The sequence below is a fragment of the Zingiber officinale genome, chromosome 1B (assembly GCF_018446385.1).
Source record: "Zingiber officinale cultivar Zhangliang chromosome 1B, Zo_v1.1, whole genome shotgun sequence".
NCBI lineage: Eukaryota > Viridiplantae > Streptophyta > Magnoliopsida > Zingiberales > Zingiberaceae > Zingiber > Zingiber officinale.
The window spans coordinates 40,570,963-40,590,283 of record NC_055986.1 but is presented as its reverse complement, the minus strand read 5'-3'; the positions used below and the strand labels follow the sequence as shown (position 1 = coordinate 40,590,283).

The 19,321-nt window shown below is 37.5% G+C and overlaps 1 protein-coding gene across 1 annotated transcript; it reads left to right on the top strand.

Annotated features, from left to right (window-relative positions):
- The first annotated feature begins 3,330 nt into the window (after positions 1 to 3,330).
- Positions 3,331 to 4,015, top strand: LOC122053233 (40S ribosomal protein S30). Its single transcript, XM_042615219.1, has 3 exons — positions 3,331 to 3,442; positions 3,530 to 3,667; positions 3,768 to 4,015. The coding sequence occupies exons 1-3, from the start codon at positions 3,439 to 3,441 to the stop codon at positions 3,812 to 3,814; spliced, it is 189 nt and encodes a 62-aa protein (XP_042471153.1). The 5' UTR covers positions 3,331 to 3,438; the 3' UTR covers positions 3,815 to 4,015.
- Positions 4,016 to 19,321: the final 15,306 nt, after the last annotated feature.

Genomic DNA, 19,321 nt, shown 5'->3' with positions numbered 1-19,321 from the left:
AAAGTAATCGAACCAAGCCGAATTGAGCTTAAAATGAATTAAGCCTTTGAAATGATTGTTCAAATTTGGCTTGATTATTTTTTTATAAGCTTGAGCTTGTTTGAAATTTAGCTTAAGCTTGGTTTATTTAGATGTTATCGAGCTCTCAATTCAAGCTTGGCTTGAACTTGGTTCATTTAGATGTTATCGAGCTCTCAATTCAAAATTATGTGATTGTTTTAAATTTTTACTTGCTTGATTGGTTATTGAGTTTGATAATTCAAATTTATTTATTTATTTAGCATGAGTTTTATTATAAATATGGTTCATGAATATTGTTCACGAACGTTGTTTACTAATATTAACGAGCTGAACACATATGTGTTCAAGTTTGTTTGTTTAGTTTAATGAGTTGTTCAAGCTTGTTTATTTAATTGATCTTGTTTATATTGAACGAACATAAATAAACTCTTATCAAACTGAATAGTAAGCTTATTCACGAACATTTGGTTCATTTAAACCTCTAGTTGTAATAGTTACACAATCATAGTTGATATTAGGGATATAAATGAATCAAATCGCTCATGAGCTATTCGAAACTCGATTCGATAAAAGCTCGTTTGAGCTCGTTTAATGAGGCTCATTAAGATAAACAAACCAAGTTCAAAATTCACAATATTCGACTCGTTGACTCGTGAACATGCTCCTAACAAATCAACTCTTAAATAAAAAAAATAATTTTGATATTGAATTTATAGATTTTACACCCTACTTATAAAATATATAGACAAATATATTAAATTTATTTATTAGAATAAAATTATAAATTTTTATAAGAATATTATAATTTTCTATAAATATATAATTTAATTTTTAATCAATATTTAAATTTATAATTTATATTTATTAAACTCATTTAGGCTCGATAAAAGCTCGAATAAGCTCGTGAGTCATGAATATATTTGTTAAATAAAGCTCGAGCTCGGCTCGGACTTAACTAATTCACTTAACATTCACATTATAATAACTATGAAATTCTAGTTGTTTCAACACGAACTTATCCTATTAAATAATATTAACGTTGTTACAGTTATAAAATCGTAACTACTATAATTTTTTAACAGTTACGAAATTATAATTACTATAATACAAACTTATAATATTCACACAATTGATTTACCGATTTGTAGTTTAAATTTAAAATCGACTTATTAAAAAGTCAAAATCGATACTTGATAAATGCCTATATAATTTTTTAAAGGGAACTGATGAGAAAGAGCGTCCTTTTGATTAAAAAAAAATATCAAAGAAGACAATCCTTCGACGATTCAAATAAAAAAAGATGCTCGTTTGATTTTTGTACCCATAAATTAAGGGGGCGTTTGGTTAAATGATGGAAATGACTATGGGTATGAGTTTGATAATAGAATGGAATGAGAATAGGAATGGAAATGAAATCCATCAGTTATATGAGTTTGGTTGATTCCCATAAATCTAGTAATCATTCCCAAAATGTCATTTCCAAACCCACAATCCAAATACTATCTTTTACTATCATTCCATTCCCTTGTTCCCAAACCCATCAACCAAACACCCCCTAAGATTTAACTCATGTGGACCAAAACTTTAACTTTCCTTTGATCTCTGACGTACCTCACAGTTTGTCTCTGGATCACATGAAAAAAGACAAATCATAAATTTTAACTCTCTTTGCTCAAACAAGATGATTGATTAGATACCCAATAGTTCATCGAGTGTTATGGTTAGTTTGATCGTTTATGTTTGATGATCAAGTTGCAAGTAAAAGCAAGGTTACATGGCACTCAAAATGTGAAAGTTACCCGTATGTACGACAAAAATTTTGACGACAATGGTGCTTAAATCAAGTGGTACGAAAAAGGATGTTTCCTCTTCTTTGCCCCCACCCCCATCCACTCCACTGTATCCCTAAAATAGAAAGAACAACTAAAATAATTCTTAGTAACGGAGAATTTCAAGTGTGAGATTTATAATTTGAGGATGTTTTTCTTTTAAATGGTTAATGAACTTGCCAATGTAGACAAATTATTTCGATAAATAGTTCTTGTACAATGGGAGACCTAAGCTGAATTTTCAAATGAGAGGTGGAGAGGAACTTAGAAATCTTTATTAGGATAATTTTAGCATTTGCTTGAGATAAGATGTTGATGTGTTAACCACCGCTCCAAAGAAGAACAAAACGCGGATAGAGTTCCAATGAGAGGATGTTTACTAATTTTTTAGATATTACGAATTGAATCTTTGGTTAGATGATGAATTAATAGATGATTTTTTTAATGATTTATTGATCTAAGAATATTGGATTGATGAATCATCTAGAGTCTAGTTGATCGTCTCTAGAATTAATCGACATATAAATATATATATATCAACTAAAAAAAATATTAAAAGTAGTTTTCAAGATGCCTAGTTAATTAGAAGGTGACATATTTACTATAATATAATAGATATCAATTTTCTACACACACTCTACACACACTAGTGATCAATTTTGCACATTAAAATACTAAAGTAGAGTCATTAGGGTAAAGTACCTGACTTTTTGGATTTTTGAGTGTCGAGTGTCATCCTTACGACTTCCCTATGAAAAAAATAATTTAATTTAATATTATACTTATCTTAGTAAAAAAATTAAAAAAAGTATATTTTTTAAAAATATTTATAGAAGTTTCTTTGATCATAGTGTTGTCAATTCTAAGATACAGGACTAAAGAGAACTATATTTTTTTTATATAAATCAACCAAAGAAAATTAATGATGAGAAAAATTCATAATAATATGTCGCAGCTGAGTCTCGAACTCTCGATCACTGATTGTTTCGCTTGTGGAATTACTAATAAATCTTGAAATTATTTTTAGTGTAAATAGAAAAAAGGATATTAACATAAATTTATTTTAGGCTTCACAAAGTTAGTTTGTAAAGGAGGAAGATTTTTAATAAAATAGTAAGATATTCTCAAGAAAAAAATTCTTTCCATCTTCTAATTAGTTAACAATTGGCTATAAATTAATCATATAATTTATCTTATTTCACATCATTACAAATTGTAAGGAAGATATGGAATCAACTCAATTTTTTTTTAAATTATTATTTTAAATTATTTTTTTAATAATCAATATTAAAAGTTCTCCGAATGTTGATAACTTTGAGCAGGAGTGAATCTGATTCCCACAAGCTGAATAAAATAAAAATAATTATAAGATTTTATATATATATTTTTTTAAAAATTAAGGAATTTAATTAAGTGCTTCGCCTTCTGGTTGGATCGAACCGAGCACAGCGAACAAAATGGGCCGGCCCGTATCGTGGAGGGTATAAATAGCACGCGGCACAATCTTCCCGAAACCCTAGTTTTGGATCGTGGGAGAGGAGGATTCTTCGTTGCCGTCGCTGCCGCCTCCAGTTCGCCGCACGCCGCCATGGGTTAGTTATCAAAATTTCTCTGTCCAATTGCAATTCGTTTCCTCCCTCTTGGATACGACTGGTCGCGTTTATTTTTATGGGATTTAGGTAAGGTGCACGGTTCTTTGGCTCGCGCGGGGAAGGTCCGAGGTCAGACGCCGAAGGTGGCGAAGCAGGACAAGAAGAAGAAGCCCCGTGGAAGAGCCCACAAGCGCATGCAGTACAACCGCCGCTTCGTGACTGCCGGTAATCTTATCTTTTTCCATGGAATGTTTTCTCCCGCCTTCACCTTTTGACATTGGGGTAGATCCTGATGTTTTCTTGTTATTCTTTCTGTTGATTGCAGTTGTTGGATTCGGGAAGAAGAGGGGTCCAAACTCGTCCGAGAAGTAAAGTCAGCGATGACGGTACCAAAATGAAAATTTTAGCTCTTTCCCCCCAATTTTCTGGCTCATGCTTATGCCTCATTGTCTTTCTTATGCATTTGAATCCTTGTTCCCCTATGTAGAATGATTAAGTGGTAGATGACTTTGAACTGTGGAATTGTGTAGTAAGGTGTGTCGTTTAATCATCAGTTGCTTTGCATTAACTTCATTGCCCGTTCTTGCATTGAAAAGTCAGGATTATCAATTATTATTTTTCTCTCCATTTATTTTCTAAAATCGTTGTGTCTAACCAATCATTGGTGAATTGTTAGATTTGTCTGATCCATAATTGCTCATTTTCAATTTTAGTGCATCGCATTCATATGGTTTGATTGTGAAAATCAATTAACAAATCAAAGAGTGAAATGCACAAGTGAAGATGAACAGTCATAGATGGACTCATAGAGGTTCAAGAAGGGGTCCTTTCTATAATTTTTCATTCCAGTGAGCAAATTCTAACCAAGTCATAAACCTCTAACTGAGCATTGCACCTGGAGACTGTGAACTAAAATAGCTCATGTCCTACCGATATGATGATCTTTGATGATTAATGTTCTATCTCATCCTAGATTATAGTCTTGCCTTGAGCACAATCTATAAGTGACTAAGTTTTTGGGGAAATTTGGGCTTCTACTCATAAACTCTATCCTGTTTACTCAGTAATTCCGCAAATGAGTCACATATTCGAACCAGCATATATATACCCCGTCTCATTTGGAGAACCCATAGATGCTTCATGGCAAGACAATCTATCTTCCTCTCCTTGCTGACTAGGCAATGTGGTGAAGGTTTTGGCTAATCTGCAGAAGCTATTCTGGTTAAACCATAAAAGTGCTACTCTAATAGTAGAGGGAGATTGCTGTTGGTTTCAATAGTCATTAAGCTTCTGCTAAATACTAAGTCTTACATTAGTTGAAGACATGGTTTGAGGTGTATCAGTCTACCCACCCTTTTGCTCATTCAACTTTTAGAGGCCATGTCCGGATTCCTTCCTTAATGTACGATGTCACTGAAGAATGACGTGGCAAAAGGCAAAATCGCTCGTCTCCGCCGCACCCGACCTCCGGTCATCACGAGGGGGGTAAATCACGGCAGCCGAGAGGATAAATGGTGGTGGGGTGAGTTGCACAGGGTCCGGGGATTTATGTCCCGATAGTCTTGCGGTTCAATGTCACGACCTCATGTGATAAAAATATCATTATTTATCATTTGGATGAGCCGTGAGGTCGATGTCACTGAAGAAGGATGATTTGAGAGAAGTATGTGTCCTAGTAGGAAAAGAAAAGGTCAAAAATCAAAATCAAAAGGACACTCTGTTTTCAACGTCGGCGAAGGGCGTCTTATTTTGATTTATTATAAAAGGGTACCCAACTCTTGTACATTTATCCTGCTTCGGATGCATGCATTTGACACTCATCTCTCTCTTATAATTTTGTGTAAATCTTCAATCGGGATCGCGTAGTAGGGGTCGCGTTGTAGTAGTTGCGTCATCCTAATGGTTACACAATTATAATAGCCACAGTTGGTACAACATAGAAAAAAAACTTTCATAAAGAGGATTAAGTTCTTTGTAACCTTCAAAAAGGCTTTAATTGATGTTTTTTTAATCTAAGGCTTGTGCATTTTTGTGGTTGTTTCTCATAAACTAATTCGAGTTTGGGTTGAGAAATTAATTTGGCGTGTGTATTTTTAAGTTTGTTTCTGATAAATTAAAATTAATCTGAGTTCGGTTCGTGAAAGTAATCCAATGAAAATTTTCCCAAAAAGTTAATTTGATTTTTATGTAATTCTTTTAAAATGAAAAATAAGACTTGATTAAAGAGCTCTTTGTATTAATAACTTAGAGAGTTTGACAAAAGGATATTTATATATTAGAAATGTCTAGTTTAGTATAATTAATAAAAGACACTACGAGTATAAATCTAAAAATTCTTCATCACATCTTAACTCGTCATTCTTAGTTATAATAACTATGATTTTGTAGTTTATATTAGTTATGAAAATATAGTTATTATAATTATATAATAATTATAAAATTATAGTTGGTATAATTGTTATAATAATGGGTTACGAGTATAATAATAGGAATAAACCGCATGTATAGTGAAATTAGTGAATAACAGTTATATTATTTTTCAGAGATGGGACATCTTGTTTTGATAATAAATTAAGACGTCCCTTATACGTTATAAAAAGGCCCTTCTGGATTTTGTCCAGACGAAAACCAACTATTGTTAGAATTAACTTTAGATAAGGAACATAGAATATAGAAATATTACATTTTTTGTGATAGATACAACAACACTACATCAGTATAGAAATATTATTAGAATCAACTATGGATATGGTATATTTTATATCTATACTCTCGAGTCATGCCCAACTTAATCACCTCATTTTACAGGTTAGGATAACACAACAAGTTAAAAGCAGCAGCAGCAGAAAACCAATAACGGAGCTATGTTTAATATAATTAGAAGAAAATAAAAAAAATATCCTTATTTAGCTCTATCGTTAAAAGGAACTACTTTTTAATCTATCAAAGTAATATCTTGTCCATAATTTTTACCTAAAATTAGACCATTCCTAGCCCGTAACCGGATCCACGGGTTGGGCATTTGTTGACTCAGTTTTGAGTCAAAAATCGTAACCGGCCCGGCTCTTTGCCTGGATGGTTATAGTTCTAGTTTAAAATAATTGCCGAACCGACAATTAAACGCCGGTTCAAGTTTTGTTTTTTTTTTTCTTTTGAATGTTGGAAACGAGTGGTTCCGACAGTTGGAACCATCGGCCAACGGTTCTATTCGTTGAGGATAAATGAGTATTTTTTTTTTATTTTTAATAGTTGAGATTATTTGATTATTTTTTTATCCATGATTATGATTGAATGTTTATTTTTTTTTATCAATATCTATGAATCAACTTTAAAATTTTTTACTTTTAATATAGTGAATTAAATTGATATTTGAGAACATAAATAAATCAGAAGAATTAGATGAACACATATAATATAATTTCATATCATTATTCTAAATTCTTTATATTTATCAGTTAATTTCGATCAAAATTTGTTAAAATTGATTGATAGACTCGGAATGATTATTTTTTCTGATTATATCCAATGCCTCCAATGTTATTTCAACTGAATATAACTTAGGGCTGCCTTAATCTGAATCCATATTTGGTTTTAAACATCTAAAGTGTGACGAAAGAAATTATAAAGTAACCATTTTAACTTTTAGCTCATTTTAATAGTAAATCTCAATATTAACTCATATTTAATATCAATTTTATACCCTTTTTTTAAATAATGATACTATATATAATCCATTTAATTAGTGGGTTAAATTTTTTTTATCAATGACTATGATTCAGCTTTAAAATTTTTTACTCTCAATGTAGTGGGTTAAATTTGTTAGGATCCTTCGTACTCGGCTAGAGAGGGGGGTGTGAATAGCCGCCCCAAATCGATCGCGTTTCTTCCTACGATTAGGTTAGCGCAGCGGAAAATACAACAAAGAAACGAAAGAGAAGAAAATCAAACCTTAACACAGCGATGTACGAGGTTCGGAGATGATACTCCTACTCCTCGGCGTGTCCGTAAGGTGGACGAGCCCTATCAATCCGTCGGTGGATGAGTCCCCGGAGAACCGGTTAATATCAACTCCTTGTGGGTGGAGAAACCTCGCCACAATCACTTGCAACAGCAAGCTAAGAGTACAAGAGAATAGCAAGAACAAAATGAATGTAAAACAAACAAGCTTGCCTTCTCGTCGACTGAGGTCCCGGATGAAGTAGCAACTCCACGGACAGATGCAACAGCAAGCCGTTCGAGTCGGGAAGCTCACGCGAAGCTTCGGCAGCGAGCTCAACAAAGCTCTAGAGCAGCAGAAGCGATAGCTTGCAGAGAGAACTTCGAAGGAAGAAGAAAGAGCCTGCAGAAGCCCTCCCCTTTATACCGCGAAGAAGAAACAACGAAGAAACTAGCCGCGCCGCAACGGTTAGAACCTCGATCGGGCACCGATCATCCTCGACGATGCGGATGTCATTAAGGGGCAGAGGAGCGATTTGGAGGAAAGGGGAGGGCATCTTGGACATCTGAGACCAATCAGGGTTGTTGGTGCTTATCGAAAGCATCGTTCGCAGCGCCAGAGAGGACGGCCGATCGGGCTTCTTTCCGCCGCCATCGATCTCTCCTTCTCACGCTCTTCGCTGGAGATCGCCAGCAACATGATCGACGACGGTCACTGCAAGGACGCCTCATCCCATCTCGTTCGGCGCCGAACTTTTCAGCCCTAAACCTAAGGCTTCCACACCAACATCCGATCAACCTTGACCTGCTGGCACTCCCCGCTAGCACTCCCCGCTAAGTGTCCGGTCAATCCCTTTGACCCACTTAGACTTTTCAACACCAGAAGTCCGATCATCCCTGATCCATCTGGATTTTTCCTTGCCTGGTTTCACTCACCAGGACTTTCCAACTGCCTAACATCTCAGTTAGGACTTTCCCACTGCCTAACATCCCAGTTAGGACTTTCCCACTGCCTGGTTTCACTCACCAGGACTTTCCACACTGCCTAACATCCCAGTTAGGACTTTCTCACTGCCTGGCTTCACTCACCAGGACTTTCCAACTGCCTAACATCCCAGTTAGGACTTTTCCACTGCCTGGCTTCACTCACCAGGACTTTTCCCGTGCCAAGTCTCCATACTTGGACTTTTCGCGTGCCAAGCTCCCTGCTTGGACTTTTCCAATGCCAAGTCTCCATACTTGGACTTTTCCAATGCCAAGCTCCCTGCTTGGACTTTTCCCGAATCAGGTCTGTTAGGATCCTTTGTACGGCTAGAGAGGGGGGTGTGAATAGCCGACCCCAAACTTTCGCGTTTCTTCCTACGATTAGGTTAGTTGCAGCGGAAATACAAGGAAGAAACTAAGGAGAAGAAAACATACCTCAAACGCAAGGATGTAACGAGGTTCGGAGATGATACTCCTACTCCTCGGCGTGTCCGTAAGGTGGACGAGCCCTATCAATCCGTCGGTGGATGAGTCCCCGGAGAACCGGCTAATATCAACTCCTTGTGGGTGGAGAAACCTCGCCACAAGATCTTGCAACAGCAAGCAAAGAGTACACGAGATACAACAAGAAATACAAGACAATATGAATGCAACAACACTAGCTTGCCTTCTCGTCGTCGACTGAAGTCCTAGATGAAGCAACAACTTCACGGACGGATGCCAACAAGCAACTCAGCAGTAGCTGATCCAGTCGTGGAATGAAGCTCACGCGAAGCTTCGGAGGAGCTCAACAAAGCTCAAGCACAGCAGCACTTAGAACAGGAAGAAGGAAGAAGGAAGACAACGCACAGAAGATGCCCTCGATCCTTTATACCTGCGAAGAAGAAACAGCGAAGAAACTAGCCGTTGCGTCGCAACGGCTAGAACCCTGATCGGTCTGCAGACCGATCAGGGAAGAGTGGATCGTCACTGATCGGTCTGTGGACCGATCAGGCTCTGTCCTGATCGGTCCCCAGACCGATCCCAGCTCTCCCAGCTCTATCGCACTCGTCTCCTGATCGGTCGTGGAGACCGATCAGGCATACACCTGATCGGTCCCTGGACCGATCAGGAGCTTCTTTTCTCCGCTTCTGATCATTGCCTGATCGGTCTGTGGACCGATCAGGAACTCCACAATATGCTACTGAGTGGAATCTGATCGGTCACCAGACCGATCAGGAAGACCGATCCAGAGCTTGGTTTTTGCCCAAACCAAGTCCAAACCAATATCCGGTCAACCTTGACCTATTGGTTCATCATGCTTAGCATCTGGTCACTCCCTTGACCTGCTAAGACTCCCCACCAAGTGTCCGGTCAATTCCTTTGACCTACTTGGATTTTCCAACACCAGAAGTTCGATCATCCCTGATCCATCTGGATTTTCCCTTGCCTGGCTTCACTCACCAGGACTCTCACCTGGCTTCACTCACCAGGATTTCCACACTGCCTAACATCCCAGTTAGGACTTTCCCACTGCCTGGCTTCACTCACCAGGACTTTCCACACTGCCTAACATCCCAGTTAGGACTTTCCCACTGCCTGGCTTCACTCACCAGGACTTTCCAACTGCCTAACATCCCAGTTAGGACTTTCCCATTGTGCCAAGCTCCCTGCTTGGACTTTTCCAGTGCCAAGTCTCCATACTTGGACTTTTCCAGTGCCAAGCTCCCTGTTTGGACTTTTCTGTTGCCAAGTCTCCATACTTGGACTTTTTCCCGAATCAGGTCAACCAGGTCAACCTTGACCTACGGTTGCACCAATAATCTCCCAAACATCTATTCTTGTCCCATATCAAGAATACAACTCTTTCCACGAGTGTCAAACATCAAACTACAACTCAACTAGGTCAATCTTGACCTAAGGTTGCACCAACAATCTTCCTAAGTCAAACATCAAAATACAACTCGAGTCAAGTCAACTCGAGTCAGGTCAACCAGTGTCAACCTTGACCTAAGGTTGCACCAACAAGGTCAACCAGGTCAACCTTGACCTAAGGTTGCACCTACAATCTCCCGAACACCTATTCTTGTCAAACATCAAGAATACAACTCTCTTCTCGTCAAACATCGTCAAACATCAAAACACAACTCGAGTCAGGTCAACTCGAGTCAGGTCAACCAAGTCAACCTTGACCTAAGGTTGCACCAACAATCTCCCCCTTTTTGATGTTTGACAAAATCCAAAATCAAGTTAGGTTAACCCGATAACCTAACTTAGGTTTTCCAACCATCTTCCAATGTCCAATGTTCTTTTCTTGAACATTCTCCGGACATTCTCCCCTTAGGTTAACCCGATAACCTAACTTGGGTTTTCCAACCATCTTCCAATGTCCAATGTTCTTTTCTTGAACATTCTCCGGACATTCTCCCCTTAGGTTAACCCGATAACCTAACTTGGGTTCTTCAATAATTCTCCCCCTTTTTGACACACATCAAAAAGAATTCCAATGTTCTTCCTTGAACATTCCTTGACATTCTTCCCCTAGCTTAGGTTAACCCGATAACCTAACTTGGGTTCTCCAATAACTCTCCAATGAACATTCTCCCCTTTTTGACACACATCAAAAAGGAAAAGGAGGGTATCAAGGTCAAGAGTTTCTTCCTAATGAAAGTCCCATACCTTTCATTGAAACTCTTAATTTTCCCTTTGATACTATACTCAACAAATCAACTTAGTGATAATCCCATATCACTAATCCTCAAAAGTCTTAAGGAGTAAAAACTCCCCCTAAAAGTCAACTCCCCCTTGACAATTAGGTAAAAACTCCCCCTAAAGGTCAACTCCCCCTTGACCATTGCACCAACAATGTCTTGGAGAGTTTCAAACCTAAATCCACAAAACCCAACTTCCAGCTGAAATTTCAGACCAACAGCTGAAAAATCAGAAATTTTGGCACGCCCTGATCGGTCCCCAGACCGATCAGAAACCCCCTGGATCGGTCCCCAGACCGATCCAGGCTTTCTGGATCGTCACTGATCGGTCACCAGACCGATCAGGACTTCCCTGGATCGGTCCAGTGACCGATCCACACTCTGAAATCAGAGATTTCTGATTTCCCTTTTCCGGAAATTCAGAAACTCCTAATAAACTCCAGAAAATTCCAAAAATCGCAAAATTTTGAGGATACATCCCTCATATCATACACTATCATGGAAAAATAGTTTTCTATGAAAATAACTTCCATTTTTCAATCTTGATACAAAGTTCAAAAACTTTGAAATAGTTCAAGTTTAACTCAACTTTGTATCATAATGTTCAATGATGAATGCTATCACTAGGAAAGCTTCATCAAGGTTTTTCAAATCAATTTTAAAATGCTTTTAAAACCATTTGAATTTAGGACCATAATCTTAGGGCTAGATGTACATGACTTGTACACAAGCTTTCCCTATGATCCTTAATTTCTTGAATTAGGGTCATCTAGGTACAATGACTATGCACCTTGATCCTAACTCATGATCCTAATATCTCACACACATCTAAGGTGTATCAAACCACATTCAAGTCAATTTGATGTGAGATATGGGTTAAGGTCAACTTAGGCTAAGTTCTCATGCATTTTCTAAACATCAATTTGATCTCAATATCAAATTATATGTTTGTCCTTAAATCAATTTCATTGCTTATAATGCAAGAGATGATGACATGGCATATAATGATATCATAAGTAAAAACATGTGCCAATGTCATGATGTCATGGCATAAAGTATGAAACTTGACTAGAGCATGACATATAATAACCTAAGCATTATCATGACATTTCAAATGATCATAAATTAAATATGATGTCATGACATGGCATATGGCAAACAACCATGGTAAGTTAACACAAATAATATACCTAGATTACCTCTCTAAGTATCCTTAATTACTTAGTTAACTTAAATTCTAATCCTAGATTGCCCAAAGTGCTCCAAGAAAATGTCAAAACCCAAATTGGCATTTCTTGATCTCTTGTTTGATTTATATCATTTAAAATTTTACAAGAGTAGCACTTCTAAATTAAGGCCCGGATTGCCTTGATTACCTAAGAGAATATCAAAATCCCAATTTGATATTTCTCTAGGTTTTTCCAAATTGTGTCAATTTAAAGTAAGATTAATATATTCTCACTTTGGCACACTTTACTCTTCCAAGGAGTGAATGATAAAGATTATTCCATTTCATTTTCAAAGGTTCCCAAAAACCTTGAAAATGCTCCTTGAGTGTCAATTTCCTCAAAGTTGGGTTAACTACCCTTCTTATTGGAGTTGACACTCTCTAACCCATCTATGGGGTAGAGAAAATGCTCCTAGGAACCCAATACCTACTTGAGCTCATTGGGTTCACTAAAAATTCACTAGGGATAACTTCCCTAGCAACCCTCCTAATGACCCTCTTAGGCTTTAACGCCTTGGTCATTTGGGTCTCATCAAGATCAACTCTAGGGGTGACTCCCCTTGTGACCTTGGTGGTCTTCCTAGCCCTAGGTTTTGTTCCATAATCGAATGGAACATTATGATAAGTGGGCTTGACCAATTGGGACTTAGGTTTGTGACCCAAACCTTTCTTGTCCTTGGACATTGGTTTTTGACCCTTAAACCCTAGAGATGACTTCTCCATGTTTTTAAGAGCCTTTTCCAAATTATCAAGTCTTGACCATTGTTGATTTCGGATTTGTGAATTTGTTCTTTGGTCCACTCCTTCTTCTCAAGTGGTTTTCCTTCCTTATCCACCGGAGGGGTAAAACCTTCTTGTACACAAAACCAATTCATTATGTTAGTCATAAGAAAGTACTTCATCCTTACCTTCCAATACGCGAAGTCGCCGCATTCGTAGAAGGGTGGAATGGTGACGTCTTCTCCATAGAGATCCATTCTCTAGCTTTGCTCCCACGGGTGTTGATCCGATGAAGAGCGGCCTCGCTCTGATACCACTTGTTAGGATCCTTCGTACTCGGCTAGAGAGGGGGGTGTGAATAGCCGCCCCAAATCGATCGCGTTTCTTCCTACGATTAGGTTAGCGCAGCGGAAAATACAACAAAGAAACGAAAGAGAAGAAAATCAAACCTTAACACAGCGATGTACGAGGTTCGGAGATGATACTCCTACTCCTCGGCGTGTCCGTAAGGTGGACGAGCCCTATCAATCCGTCGGTGGATGAGTCCCCGGAGAACCGGCTAATATCAACTCCTTGTGGGTGGAGAAACCTCGCCACAATCACTTGCAACAGCAAGCTAAGAGTACAAGAGAATAGCAAGAACAAAATGAATGTAAAACAAACAAGCTTGCCTTCTCGTCGACTGAGGTCCCGGATGAAGTAGCAACTCCACGGACAGATGCAACAGCAAGCCAGTCGAGAAAACTGTCGGGGAAGCTCACGCGAAGCTTCAGCAGCGGTTGAGCTCAGCAAAGCTCGGAGCACCAGAAGAAGCAGAAGCTTCAGGCAGGAGAGAACTTCCAGAAGGAAGAAGAAAGAGCCCTGTAGAAGCCCTCAGCCCCTTTATACCTGCGAAGAAGAAACAACGAAGAAACTAGCCGTTGCGTCGCAACGGCTAGAACCCTGATCGGTCTGTAGACCGATCAGCCTTGACATATGAAGCTTCTGTTTGTCACCTGATCGGTCCCCAGACCGATCAGGTGTCGCGATCGAAGCCCTGATCGGTCTGTGGACCGATCAGGCAACATCCTGATCGGTCTGCAGACCAATCAGGGAAGAAGCCTATGCTTCTGTTCCGTCCCTGATCGGTCCACAGACCGATCAGGGAACCTCCTGATCGGTCTACGGACCGATCAGGCTTCTTTTTCCGCTGCCACTGATCTCCTTCTGATCGGTCTCCAGACCGATCAGATAACCATCAGTAGCATACTGATCGGTCACTGATCGGTCACCAGACCGATCAGATGAGCCATGTATCATTGGATCGGTCTGCAGCCCGATCCAAACTTTTCAGCCCTAAACCTAAGGCTTCCACACCAACATCCGATCAACCTTGACCTGTTGGTACATCATGTCTAGCATCCGGTCACTCCCTTGACCTGCTAGCACTCCCCGCTAAGTGTCCGGTCAATCCCTTTGACCCACTTAGACTTTTCAACACCAGAAGTCCGATCATCCCTGATCCATCTGGATTTTTCCTTGCCTGGTTTCACTCACCAGGACTTTCCAACTGCCTAACATCTCAGTTAGGACTTTCCCACTGCCTAACATCCCAGTTAGGACTTTCCCACTGCCTGGTTTCACTCACCAGGACTTTCCACACTGCCTAACATCCCAGTTAGGACTTTCTCACTGCCTGGCTTCACTCACCAGGACTTTCCAACTGCCTAACATCCCAGTTAGGACTTTTCCACTGCCTGGCTTCACTCACCAGGACTTTTCCCGTGCCAAGTCTCCATACTTGGACTTTTCGCGTGCCAAGCTCCCTGCTTGGACTTTTCCAATGCCAAGTCTCCATACTTGGACTTTTCCAATGCCAAGCTCCCTGCTTGGACTTTTCCCGAATCAGGTCAACCAGGTCAACCTTGACCTAAGGTTGCACCTACAATCTCCCGAACACCTATTCTTGTCAAATATCAAGAATACAACTCTCTTCTCGTCAAACATCAAAACACAACTCGAGTCAGGTCAACTCGAGTCAGGTCAACCAAGTCAACCTTGACCTAAGGTTGCACCAACAAAATTGATATTTGAAAACATGTATAAATCAGGTGAATTAGACGAACATATATAATTTAATTTCATATCATTATTCTAAGTTCTCTATATCTATCAGTCAATTTTGATGAAAATTAATTAAAATTGATTGATAGACTCGGAATGATTATTTTTTCTGATTACATCCAATGCTTCTAATGCCATTTCAAGAATGAAGGTAACAATTAGAGTTGGACTGAATATAATTTAGGATCGTCTTAATCTGTATCCATATTTGATTTTAAACATTAAAAGTGTGACGAAAGAAATTATAAAGTAACCATTTTAACTTTTAGCTCATTTTAATATTTAATATCAATTTTATACCCTTTTTTTTTAATAATGATACTAGCTATAAGCCATTTAATTATTTATACATAAAATAATTTAAGGAGATAGAAAAAGACAATTGTACTCACCTATGTGCATAATTATGCTATAAGATTTGTCTAATACCGAGCTGGTTGAGAACCCGAATCTATATAAAAAAAAATAACTTAACATTTTACTATAATCTTAAATAACATATTTTTGGGAAACTAAATCCTTCCCACCTTCTAGTTAATTTGTGGATCGATTATAAATTTATTCTATAATTTATCTAGGGGTATAAATGAACTAAGCTATTCATGAACTATTAGAAGTTTGATTCGATAAAAACTCATTTAAACTCATTTAATGAGATTCATTAAGATAAATAAATCAAGTTCAAGCTTCACAATATTCGACTCGTTAACTCATGAACATGTTCATTAGTAAGCTTATAAATCAACTTTTAAATGAAAAAAATAATAGTTTTGATATTGAATTTATAAATTTTACACTCTACTTATGAAAAAAATATATAAATATATTAAATTTATTTATTAGAATAAAATTATAAATTTTAATAAGAATATTATAATTTTATCTAAATATATAATTTAATTTTTAATAAATATTTAAATTTATAATTTATATTTATTAAGCTTGTTTATGCTCGATAAAAGCTTAAATAAGCTCATGAGTTATGAATATATTCGTTAAATAAACCTCAAACTCGACTTGATTATAAACGAGCCAAATTCAAATATTCAAGAGTTTGGCTCGGCTCGATTATATCTCTAGATTTATCTCCTTTATATAACTTAGGGATAGATTGTGATGAACGCTTGGATGAATATAATCATCTTTTCTATAATGAATAATTAATCCATTTAAATTAATCAAATAGTTTAATAAATTTAAATCATTAAATGTTATTATTATTAAATCGTTTACAACTTACCCTTTTAATTACTTGACCACTCAAATTTACATTTTAATTATCTTTTAACTCCAATTAAAATTATTTTCAGTGGAAACTTTTCCTAGATCATCCTTTTGAATTAAAATAAATAATTAATTAATTCGTATCCTTTGTGGTTGCCTTTTGTTCTTTCTCCTCCGTCTTCTTCATCGTCGTGTATTCGTCTTTTACTATCGTGACACATTGCAAATCAGCGGAATTTCCTATTGATTTTCTATTTTTCTCCGATTTGTCTTCTCCCTTGCATCGCAATGCAAAACCAACGAAACTTCATAAACTCGGAGGAAGGAAAACTTCGTTGTTTTTTCATCCTCCCTCAGCTTACTCTTTGTATATGGTGATCACTCAATGGAGTGGAGGTAATCAGGGACGGATCCAAAAATGACTAAGTTATAGCCCAAGATAGCTCTTATCTGGATTCATGATTGGTAATTTTCATATGTAGAGCAGTAATTTTTTTAACACGAATATATTTTAAAAAATTTAATTCGTATTTAAAAAATTATTGCTTTCAATATAGTGTATCAAATTGATATTTGAGGGTATGAATATAATCAAGAGAATTACACGAATACATAGAATCTGATTTCATATCATTTTAAGCTCATGGGTTATCTGCGTTCTTTTAATTCTCCTGATTATATTAATTCTTTCAAATACCAATTTGACATATTATATTGAGAGCGGTGATTTTTTGAACATGAATATGTTCGGAAAATTTGATTCGTGTTTAAAAAATTACTACTCTGATCAATATAGTGAATCAAATTGATGTTTGAAAATATGCATATAATTATAAGAACTCGACGGATATATAAAATCAAGTTTCATATCATTCCGAGTTCTCTAGATCCATTAAATGAAATTGGTCAAACTTGAATATAAAACTTGACTTGTTTACACCATCATCTTAAAATTGTTTTACTTGGCACAAATAAACCCAAGATGATGCTACTTTGAATTAAATTTGGGTTAAATTTGCTCCAAGGTGGATCTGTCTTGGAACAATTTTGACAAAAACTGAGTCAAAATAACTCCAAGGTGGAGCTGCCTTAGAGCAATATTTAAGACAGCCGAGTTAATACTTGAATAATAAAATTATTTTATTACATAAGAATTAATTTTTACGGGATTTATTTTTTTAGGATTAAATGTTCTCGTATCTAAGAAGTAGAAGTGGTTCGGTACATGATTTATGTCTTTGCACCTTGCAACGATGAAGAATATTTGGGATTAACAAAATCATCTTATTTTGACTCGATTTTTTTTTTAATCAAAATTGCTTTTATCGTAAAGTTGCATTGTATTAAACTGCAGCAACTTAGGCCTCTTGTGTAAGAAATAACACCTTGGAGCGGTTTTGTAAAATGTAAGGCTGTTTTGTTAAAAATAATTTAAAAAAAAATTATTTCACCTTGAATCTCTTTTATACAAAGCAACATCATTAGAGTTATTTTGTACATAGATAAATTTCAAAAGCGAAACGTACGTCCTTTTGATTTTTTGCCAATATAATTTAAGATTTGTAAAATTAATTTTTATTGTAATTACAGTAATATTTAATATTCTTTTTAAAATGGTAATAAATTTTGAACGAGATGGGGAATAACTATTTTAGCAAATAATTTACAACAAAAACCAACAAATTGAAAATAATATGTAATTGTATCCGTTATTCAATTAAACAATGGTCAATACTTTTGAGAATTAAATTTTAGCTTTTGGCTTTTTCACTGAGTAATTAATAATTCTTCAAATAAAAATCATTTCTACTCCATCTTGAATGAGTCACCGATGAGTTATCTTAAATGTCGACTAAATCATCATGAATGAGAAGAAGGTGGGGCTGTTGGAGATGCATGTGAAATTGTAGAAGGAAGTCATCGAGCTTGTAGGGGAGACCGAATCGTCTAGAGAACCTACGAGGAGTAAAAGAGCAAAGGAGTTCGATGCATGTGAAAATGTACGCGTACCTTGGCCCGCAAGGGCGGACTCCTTTTATAACATTTAGAAGTAGGATGTCACATCCACGACTATCAGAGGGGATAATGTGGTTCTGACAGGATATTACATCCTCACAAGGAGGGTATTCCATCACCATATCAGAGGGGTCACATTATCCATATCTAGTACTGTGGGAGATCTTGTGGAGTTGCGCAACTGGATATTTGGGTTTGGAAGAAGCGTTGGGTCGTTGAGGCTAAGCGGGGATGAGCAAGACATTGGATTTGGGAGCTGAGCCCCTGGTGTCAGGTGGATTAACTGGAGGTGAGCAGAGCATTAGATCGACGTGGCCGAATGGAGCACTAGATATGGGTTGGTGGAGCTGAATAGAGATGCGCTGGATCTGGGTCGGCGAAGTCGAACGGAGATGCGTTGGATCAGTGGGGTCGAATGGAGCACTGGATCTGTCGAGCAGTGAGGGTTCGGAGGCCGGAGGGCTTTGGGTGAAGGCGCTGGAATTTCGTTCTGTTTCAATTTCCCTGTACAAAAAAATTATACAAGAACAGAACTTTTTCTAGCAACCTGCATGTTCGATCAAACATGTGTTTGATCAATCAAGCAAGTTCTTGAATGATTAAAGCATACCTTGATCTAAGTACAAGATTGCTGACTTCTTGTGTTGGTATTCAAAAAACGATATAAAGAAAACAAAACTAGATACGCAGCGGAATTAAATAACTAGTTGTACCTTTTCTTTGTAGCTAAAGACTTCTACCGTATTCCTTTCCTCTTCTTGGACGTCGTGTGGGCGACGATCTACCAAGACAACACCACCCTCCTTCTCTTCTCGGTTTCCAAACCGCCGACTATAAAAGGAGGCTGTAGGATGGGGCACATTCTAATCTTCTTCCTCTTCTTTAAGCCGCCAACCACCAATGGATTGCTAGGAAGGGGCGCCAGCCCTAGCTAGGAGAGGAAGGGGGGCGCAGGCCCTAAGCAAGGAGAGGAGGGGG

Bases quoted from the DNA above. Each gene is read 5' to 3' on its own strand.
- LOC122053233 (XM_042615219.1), top strand. The intron at 3,668-3,767 runs GTAATCTTATCT...TGTTGATTGCAG, and splicing joins CCGCCGCTTCGTGACTGCCG to TTGTTGGATTCGGGAAGAAG.